The sequence below is a fragment of the Nelusetta ayraudi genome, unplaced genomic scaffold, assembly GCF_046127955.1.
Source record: "Nelusetta ayraudi isolate G7.1 ecotype Tasmania unplaced genomic scaffold, CSIRO-AGI_Nayr_v1 ptg000018l, whole genome shotgun sequence".
In the NCBI taxonomy this organism is placed as follows: Eukaryota; Metazoa; Chordata; class Actinopteri; order Tetraodontiformes; family Monacanthidae; genus Nelusetta; species Nelusetta ayraudi.
In genome coordinates, this window is record NW_027466068.1 from 3,373,310 (window position 1) to 3,382,500 (window position 9,191).

The window sequence follows — 9,191 nt, forward strand, 5'->3', positions numbered from 1 at the left end:
GTCAACCACCGTCTCAGTCCCCCTTCAAGTCTCCCAGACACGGGAAGCCCTCCCTCTTCCTCCTCCTTCTCTGCTTTTATCAAAGCTTGACGTGTGCGCAAGCCCCCACCTTTCTCCCGCTGCTGTATTATTCATGACAGAGTCACGTGGTGCGGGGGTTGACGTCATCTTCTCCCACATGAGACCCGTAGTGGCTGTTTTATCAACTCTTGTATGTTTCGGTCCGGTTTTATCTCAAGTCCTGACTTTAGTGTTTCATTGCAAAACATCTACATCTACAAGTGAGTATGCCCCTCGCATTTCTGCAACTACTTCTATATTTTCATGGGTGAACAGTGAAGAAATTGATACAATGTAAAGTAGTCAGTTTGTATACAGCTTGTATAACAGTGTAAATGTACAGTCCCCCCAAAACATAACTCAACACACAGCAATAAATGTCTGATCCGCTGGCAACAAAAGTGAGCTCACCCCCAAGTAAAAAAAAAAAAAAAAAAAGTCCAAACTAGGCCCAAAATGTCAATACTTTGTTTGGCCACCATTATATTCCAGCACTGCCTTGAAAGCTTCATAGGTTGCCACTACAATCCTCTTCCACTCCTCCATGGCAACATCACAGAGATGGTGGATGTTGGAGACCGTGCTCTCCTCCACCTTCCATTTGAAGATGCCCCACAGATGTTCAATAGGGTTTAGGTATGGAGACTTACAGCTTCTTTAGCAAGGCACTGGTCATATTGGAGGTGTTTTTGGGCTCATTATTGTGTTGGAATCCTGTCCTGTGGCCTAGGTTCTGAAAGGAGGGGATCATCCTCAGCTTCAGTATGTTAGCATTCATGGTTCCCTCAATGAATTGTAGCTCTCCAGTGTTGTCAGCACTCATGCATCTCCAGACCATGGCACTCCCACCACCATGCTTAACTGTAGGCAACACACACTTCTCTTGGTACTCCTCACCTGGTTGCTGCCACACACACTAGACACCATCTGAACCAAATAAATGAATCTCGGTCTCATCAGACCACAGGACATGGTTCCAGTAACTCATGTCCTTAGTCTACTTGTCCTTAGTAAACTGTTTGTAGGCTTTTATTTGTGCATCATCTCTAGAGGAGGCTTCCTTCTGGGATGACAGCCATGCGACCAATGTAATGCAGGGTGCGGCGCATGGTCTGAGCACTGACGTCAAATCCGACACAACTACACTGGCTAATATAGCCTTTAAAAGTGAGGAATTAAAAGCAGCCGGAAGGTTTATGTAGTGGAGCCTTGTTTCTCTACGGACTACTTCCCAGTGGCGGACCAGTGCTTGTTTTGCCCGGTGGAATAGCGACAGACAAGACGCTTCCGTGACCTGTTAAACTCCAGTTTGTTTGTTTTTAATTTTTTTTCAATAATGTCTGTAAAATATGGCAGGAGTGAACTCGCTACGTTTAGAAAACGTTGAAGAGAAGAATTAAGAAAGCAAAAAGAAGGGCAGCGATCTGTTTCTGCTTCTTCCTCCTTCTGAGACGGAGCCGGTGGCTCGGACCAGGATCACGTGAAAAGCAGCTACTTGGAAGACTCGAATGCAAACTTCACAGAACCCGAACCCACGGTGAAGAGCAGTCGTGCCGAGGACGAAGGGCTCGGAGCAGTGTCTCTGCAGCGCATCCCTGTTCGAGACTTTGCGCATGCGCACGTTACTGGAGCGCCGTATTCTCGTGAAATCAGTTGCTGCGATATTGCATTTGTACAAAATGAAATTGTGATATTCGTTTTTTTTTTTTTTTTAACAACTCGCCCCGTAGTAGCCGCCGGAATAATACATGTGTGGAGATCTGGTTCGAAGCCCAAAGTTACGGTTTCCCCCCTGTCAACCGATGAACAAACAAGCTAGGCGACTTTAGCGCCTGAGATCAGCATCTCGGACTGCTTTCCGTTCGACCCTTCGGGCACCGAGCCGCCGCTCGCGTTTGGATCATGTACGTCCTCTACACAATTGTCGCATCTTTAGTTTCGTTCCTGATTTTGAAATGGATGAAAAAGAGGAGATATTGCACCGACATCCGAAGACTCGATGGCAAAACGGTTCTCATCACAGGTACACCGATGTCTTTCACTCATTGGTTGTGGACGATGGCGACATCGGCTACATTGTAGCGGGGGATTTAATTATTCGGGACTGATTTTATTTTATTTTTTTCCCTCCAGGTGGGAACTCTGGCATAGGCAAGGACACCGCCGTTGCGATGGCGATGAGAGGCGCCCGCGTCGTCATCGCCTGCAGGGACCCCGACAAAGCCGAGAAAGCCGTGCGGGAGATCAAGTTCAAGGGTCACTGCCTGAACGTCTCCCACATGGAGCTGGACCTGGCCAACCTGCAGTCGGTCCGAGACTTCTGCAGGCGATTCCTCCAGAAAGAGAAGAGGCTCGACGTCCTCATCAATAATGCAGGTGAGGCGCTCGGGAATATGTTAGATTAGATTAGATTGACTTTCTTTATCCCACAAGGCAGACATTTGCCAAACAAGCAATACATCCTATACATACATATTTTAACAGAAACAATCTTTACATGCAGTATACATACCAAAAATACATTTTTGGTATGTATTATCAGACTTGGAAGTCTTTACTTCTGTTCTTAATTCCGTAGTACTGAAATGACTAAGGAATACAAAAAACAGAAAAATAAATGTTGCAGAAGAATGAAATAAATAAATATATAATGCACTTAAAAAATATGTATTGCACTCCAAAAAAAAGGAATTGCACCTAAAATAAAAATAAAAAATTTGTATGACATGCATATTGTACATGGGGCTACCTACTAGCCTACTCGTGCAGGTGTGGGCAAACTATTTGACTGGTGGGCCACAATGGGTTCTAAAATTTGACAGAGAGGCCCGAGCAGGAGTCCATGGATGGAGTGTTAGGGTATATATTTTTTTTCCTATGGAGGAAAAAAATATATAATGGGATATGTAGAAAACCTGCGCTTTAATACCAACAAAATCAATGTCTTTGAAGCCCCATGGTATTTAGCTGTATTTGTAAATTACTATTAAAACACTAAAACATTTTTTTTTTTGATGAAATGCAGCTATTTCATGATTTACTATTTATTATTTCTTCAAGTCAGCAGCCCAGATTAAAAAGCTTATAACGGGCCGCATAGCCCCCGGTACTTAGCCATACTTGCTAGGCCTTGGATATGAAATCTAAAACATTTTTTGAGTTTTTTTGCATAAAAGATTTTTGCCTGTTTTATTTTAAGTCTGAGGGAAAATGCCAGTTCAGTTTTATGCTATGTGTTTTTTTTGTTGTTTTTTTGCAAGCCTCTTAATTCTCCTCCTGGCTGCTGATCCTGTGCAGGCATGCCCAGTGTCCTCGACTGGACCGACGACGGCTTCAGCATGTGCTTCGGCGTCAACCACCTGGGACACTTCCTCCTCACCAACCTACTGCTGCCGCGCCTCACAGAGTGCGCCCCCAGCCGTGTGGTCACTCTCACCTGCTCCACCTACAAGTACCAGAAACTGGACTTCCAGGACCTCAACTACAACCTGCTGCCGTTCTTCACCTACTGCCGCAGCAAGCTGGCCAACATTTACTTCAGCCTGGAACTGGCCCGCATCACCGAGGGCAAAGGGGTGACCGCCTACGCAGTGCACCCAGGTGAGAGTTTGACCGAAGGCATCACATCATCGCGGACGTTTTTCATTGCCATTGCCTGCATGTGTCCTCTAGTAGTTGATTTTCATCACAGATGGTCATTATTACAAGATTTGGAGTATGTTCACTTTATAAAATTGTACTTTTTAAAGTGCCGCATTAACTTGATGCTGTGGTCCCGCGGGTTTGGGAAACTTGACAGGAGGTGTGGGCGTAAGTAAAGGTCCATCCAAGGAAATCAATTAAAGCTGGACAAACTGTGGCATAAAATTATAGTTTTAATTGACACAATTATTCTCTCAGTGAGAAGCCACACAACTTTTTTTTTTTAAACTTTTATCGGGGAGGTGTCAGGTTTGCACTGTTTCGTTAAGGTATCTACGTGATACAGGACAGGGTATCGACAAGAGAGGAGAGATGAGTTTAGGGTTATGCATTCCAGTTGATCAGGTTGATTGGGTTTACAAATAATAATTGGAAATGAGTCTGAAAGGATAAACAAAATACAAAAAGATTCAAATCTATAACAGTTAAATCAATGCGCAATAAAGTATGCAAATACATCTCAAAGGTGTTCATAAGATTTAAATCACTCATGGCTATGGCACGCAGAACTGCTCTCGCAGGAACGATTTACTTATGATCTGTGTCGCCATCTAGCGGCGTAAACATGACGCTACAAAGGGACAGACAACGGACATGGTGATTCGGAGAAAATCAGACAGAAGTAAACACAGGAAGCAAAGAAATACATAGAGCAGATTAGTACAGCAGGTAAAAGAAAAGCAACAACCCAGGGAACTACGAAGAAGTTAAAGCTAACACACGTTTAGCTAAACTAGAAGAAACAAGCATGTTTAGATTCAATTAAAGAACAGTTTTCAATGTGAACTTGCGTGTCGTGAATGACTCGCTACTCTTTGAACTAACTGAATTAATCCAAACTACTACTGCCTGCTATTGTGGAGGAAAATAGTTTCTGAACTGCTACGTCTGCTTCTTGCTAGCTTACAGGTAAAGAGAACTGGAGGGGAACACGTGAGCCCTCAACATGGCATATCTCGTGGCATTCACTATAACGTGGGGTTTGGGGAGTTGGGGGTGCTCTTAGAGGGTCAGACCTTTTCTACACCTAGTTTCCACTACCATAATATTTGCACTTAAGCAAGATAAACTTGATTGATTGTATAAAATGGGACAGGAAAAATTACAAATCGAAAAACTGTTTTAAAAAGATTTATTATGATGGTAAAGAAATTACCATCATAATGAAGTTGTATTGTATTTTTTTTATTAACTTGAAGTATATGTATCCATCACACCTTTTTTAAATATACATCCATATTTACGGATATTATTTCTTCCTTGCAGGTTTTGTCCAGAGTGGCTGGACGTGCCACTACTCCATCCTGTTCCGGATGCTGATGCAGGTGATCATGTGGATGTTCTTTGTGCCGTGTGAGACGGGAGCTCAGACGGTCATCCACTGTGCCGTGTCAGACGAAGCCCTCAAACACAGCGGGGGCTACTTCGTGGACTGTCGGCCGGCTTCCCTGCGGCCGTTTGCCAGAGACACCGGCGTGGCCAAGAAACTGTGGGAGGCCAGCGAGAGGCTGGTGAAACTGCCCTGATAGCAGAGGCGAGTGAGAAGGTGATGTCATGTTTGTTTGTTTGTTATATCCAGGTTCAATACTCGCAAGAGAAACTGCAACCACCGCTTCTGTTTGAACTGCCTGCACAATTTCTGGGAACAAAATAGAGAGAGAGAGAGAGAGAGAGAGAGAGAGAGAGAGAGAGAGAGAGAGAGAGAGAGAGAGAGAGAGAGAGAGAGAGAGAGAGAGAGAGAGAGAGAGAGAGAGAGAGAGAGAGAGAGAGAGAGAGAGAGAGAGAGAGACATGACTTGCAACCACACCTACATAGAAACTCTTGGCATGCTTCAATATTGAAAAAGCTGCTGCTGCTCCAGTTGTTGACAGCAGGATCTGTCCAAGAGATTGTTTCTCTGATGGGGGGGGGGTTACAAGTTACAGGGAAGAAGAGGTGGCTAGAGCTGTGTACACATATTTACATGGTTATTCGTTTAATTTATTTTTCCCTATGGCATTGGTTTTCTGTATGTGGGAAGAGAAATGGAAACACAGGTTGTGTATGAAATAAACAGTGAACAAGAGGTAGGATTGAGTAAGCAAATGCTTCTTTCTACTCAATTTCAAACATGTTGTATTCATATTATTTTCCATTTGTTCATAACTTATTTAAGTGTTTTCATTTGTTCTTTCGTTTTTATTATTTATACTTGGTTGTTTGTTGTTGTTTTATTTATTTTTTTTACACACACGTGTTTGAAATAAAGCCTTGATTCATTCAAAGAAGAGTACTACTACACTTACTAAGAGTGAAATCCCCACCCAACCCGAGATCACCTCGGGTTATTTAGTATCTGCGGCAGATTGTGGCGGCGAGATGCAAGACGTTTTATTGACGTGTAGCCACGTGACCCGTCATTTATACACGGGGCGTGAGTCGAATCGCGCCGGTGAGACTTTATTTATCTTAACACACGGAAGTAGACGCCATTGCCTCGCAGCTGCTGTTTCTGTCGACGACGAATCGGGCGACTTTAGTTGCGGTTCAAGCTGGACACAGAGCGGTCGGTGAGTGAGAGCAGAGTCCTCCGACCTCTGAAGGCAAGAAAAGGATCCGACTCACCGTCTTCCGGAAAGTCGACCGTACGCTCACGCGCTTCTACACTGAAATAATAGCAATATAATAATGGCGGAGAATCGCAGCACTGACCTGCTCCAGAGTTACCTGAAGTGTCACATGTGTTTGCAGACTTTCAGCGACCCCGTGTCGCTGAGCTGCAACCACAGCTTCTGCTCGGAGTGCCTGCAGAACGACTGGCAAGACAAGAAGAGCAGAAGGTGTCCCGTCTGCAACAAAGGCTACAGGGACTGTCTGTCGGTGAACTTTGAACTGAAGGCGCTGTCTGACACGTTCGCCGGGAGACTGATGGAAAGTGAGGAGGAGGAGGAGGAGGAGGAAGGCGGGGACGTGAAGGCGGCAGCGTGCAGGAAACACAAGGACGCGACCAAAATGTTCTGCGAGGATGAGCAGAGGATCGTTTGCCCTCTGTGCGACGCGTCGCCCCACCAGGGTCACGTGGTGCTCCCTGTGGAGGAGGCTGCCAGGGGCCTGAAGGAGCAGCTCAAGGTCAACCTGGCGGCCCTCAAGGACAAGAGGAGCAGGTGCACTCGGCTGGAGAGAGAGTGCAAGGAGGTGGTGCAGCACTCCAAGATCCAGGCGCTGTCCGCCGAGAGGTACATCCGGGCCGAGTTCTCCAGGCTGCACCGCTTCCTGGAGGAGGAGGAGGAGTCCCGGCTGGCGGCGCTCCGGGAGGAGGAGGAGCGGAGGAGGGGCACCGTGGCTGGGGCGCTGGAGCAGCTGCAGGAGCGCATCCGGTCGCTGTCCGACTGCATCGCCCGCGTGGAGTTCCAGCTGCGGAAAGGCTTCATGTCCTTCCTCAGGACCTACTGGGAGAGCCGCACCACGGCCCAGGACCAGTGCTCCCAGTCGGACCCGCAGCCCCTCCAGGGGGCGCTGTTGGAGACGGCCGAGCACGTGGGCAACCTGGCCTTCCAGGTGTGGCGGAAGATGAAGGATGAGGTCCGCTACCGTCCCGTCATCCTGGACCCCAACACCGCGGGGCGCTGCCTGCGGCTGTCCGACGACCTGACGGCGCTGAGGGGAGACCGGAATCTCCTGCAGCTGCCCGACAACCCGGAGAGGTACACCGAGAACTCCGCCGTCCTGGGCCGCCAAGGCTTCAGCTCGGGGAGACACAGCTGGGAAGTGGAGGTGGGCAACCACTCCAACTGGGTGGTGGGCGTGGCCAGGGAGTCGGTGGAAAGGAAGGAAGACGTGGATCCTCTGCCGAGTTACGGGATGTGGTGCCTCTGTTACGGCGACTATGAGTACACCATCTACGACGAACTGGTGGAGGTTGACAAGAACCCAGAGACACTCCGAGTCCAGGTGGACTTCGACAAGGGCGAGGTGTCCTTCTACGATGCCGAGGACATGACTCACATCCACACGCACGTAGACACCTTCACCGAGAAACTCTTCCCGTACTTCGGTTTTGCACCATCTTCTGACGGTGAAACTGTCGATATCAGGATCAGACCAGTAGATGTTTCTGTGTCGGTGGTGAAGGATGGAGAGCTGCAAGTTCTCCAGTGAGTAGCACTAGTGAGCACTGTTGAGTTTCACTGCTTGCCTCAGGATCTTGTATTGAAAAGCATGTGAACTATTTCAGAGATGATAATCACACGAAATTTTTCAAACACAATACATTGTAATTATGATGATGAAAATTTATTTTGAGAAGTTATTTTTGGGTTATTGCATGATTATTATTATTTTTATTATTATTATTTTTTAAATGTTTTTGAGTCGAGACGTTGAGAGATTATTCGAAATGTGTTCAATTATGTCTTGTATGACTGGAAACAAACCCGGATCACTTTGAAACAAAAGAATATTGGGGCAATAATTCTGTCATGGTTTTGTGAGGTTCAGTCTTAATTTTAACACAATGCCTTGTGAAAGGCATTATGGGGCAGGTCTTAATGATGATGGTTTATGGTTCAATAAATGAGAGCTGACAAAACACATATCGTTCCTGGCATGATGTTATTATGCTCCCTCGCTGAGATAAGAACACTATCGACCTTTCACCAGATTATAGCCTATGTGTAATGTTTGTCAATAATAGTTTTATCAGTCCCACAGCTGTCAATCATTTGATTTTACAGCTAAAACACACCAAGATAAAGGGCCAGTTCCAATTCCTCCCTTAACTCCTCAATCTTAACCCTCAATCTTTGGCCCTCAATCTTGGCCCTCAATCTTGGCCCTCAAAAATAAGTGTAAGGGCTTAGAAATGGGACACCCCTTAAGTGCAGTTACGTCTTCAGACTGTGGGGGGCGGCCTTACGCCAAAGCTACGTCCAGTCTGTCAAGAAGACTACAACGACGAAGAAGAAGGAGAAAAATAAAAAGACGGCTAAAAAGGAAGAAGTCCTCCGTCGCTACACAACGAGGTACACAAGTAACGTGAAGCCGGGAACGCCGGTCCGGTTCACAAACCTCGTAAAATAAAAAAATAAAAATGTTACGCAACAACAATGTCAATAATCCATAAAAAAAAGTCTTAAACTAAGACAATAAAATGGTTTCGTAATATTTGTATCTTTCTTAACTAAGAAAATACTTCCATTTGTAGCTCGCTTTTACATCGCGATCTTTTTCGAAGATGTCTTGGCGAAAATACGCAATGCCTTCTGGGTAAGATAAGATAAGATAAACCTTTATTCGTCCCACGACGGGGAAATTTAGGTGTTACAACAGCCAGAAGATAGGGCAAACAAGTAGCCCTTACTGCCAAGAGTGCCGGAGAATCTCAATATTGAGGGCGATACAGCCCTTAAACTCGTCCCTCAACTTGACGTTGACTTGAGATTGAGGGTTGA

At 46.0% G+C, this 9,191-nt stretch overlaps 2 protein-coding genes across 2 annotated transcripts; both read left to right on the top strand.

Moving 5' to 3' along the window:
* Positions 1-1,298: 1,298 nt before the first annotated feature.
* LOC142887902 (retinol dehydrogenase 14) lies at positions 1,299-5,821 on the top strand. The gene is made up of 4 exons (XM_076025828.1): positions 1,299-2,083; positions 2,194-2,436; positions 3,358-3,660; positions 5,029-5,821. The coding sequence occupies exons 1-4, from the start codon at positions 1,963-1,965 to the stop codon at positions 5,286-5,288; spliced, it is 927 nt and encodes a 308-aa protein (XP_075881943.1). The 5' UTR covers positions 1,299-1,962; the 3' UTR covers positions 5,289-5,821.
* A 283-nt stretch (positions 5,822-6,104) lies between these two features.
* On the top strand, positions 6,105-8,333 carry LOC142887899 (nuclear factor 7, ovary-like). The gene is made up of 2 exons (XM_076025825.1): positions 6,105-6,311; positions 6,345-8,333. The coding sequence occupies exon 2, from the start codon at positions 6,430-6,432 to the stop codon at positions 7,897-7,899; it is 1,470 nt and encodes a 489-aa protein (XP_075881940.1). The 5' UTR covers positions 6,105-6,311; positions 6,345-6,429; the 3' UTR covers positions 7,900-8,333.
* Positions 8,334-9,191: the final 858 nt, after the last annotated feature.

Coding starts and splice junctions, on each gene's coding strand:
- LOC142887902 (XM_076025828.1), top strand. CDS start 1,963: ATGTACGTCCTCTACACAATTGTCGCATCTTTAGTTTCGTTCCTGATT. Junction 2,084..2,193: donor CAAAACGGTTCTCATCACAG/GTACACCGATGT, acceptor TTTTCCCTCCAG/GTGGGAACTCTGGCATAGGC. Junction 2,437..3,357: donor CGTCCTCATCAATAATGCAG/GTGAGGCGCTCG, acceptor GATCCTGTGCAG/GCATGCCCAGTGTCCTCGAC.
- LOC142887899 (XM_076025825.1), top strand. CDS start 6,430: ATGGCGGAGAATCGCAGCACTGACCTGCTCCAGAGTTACCTGAAGTGT.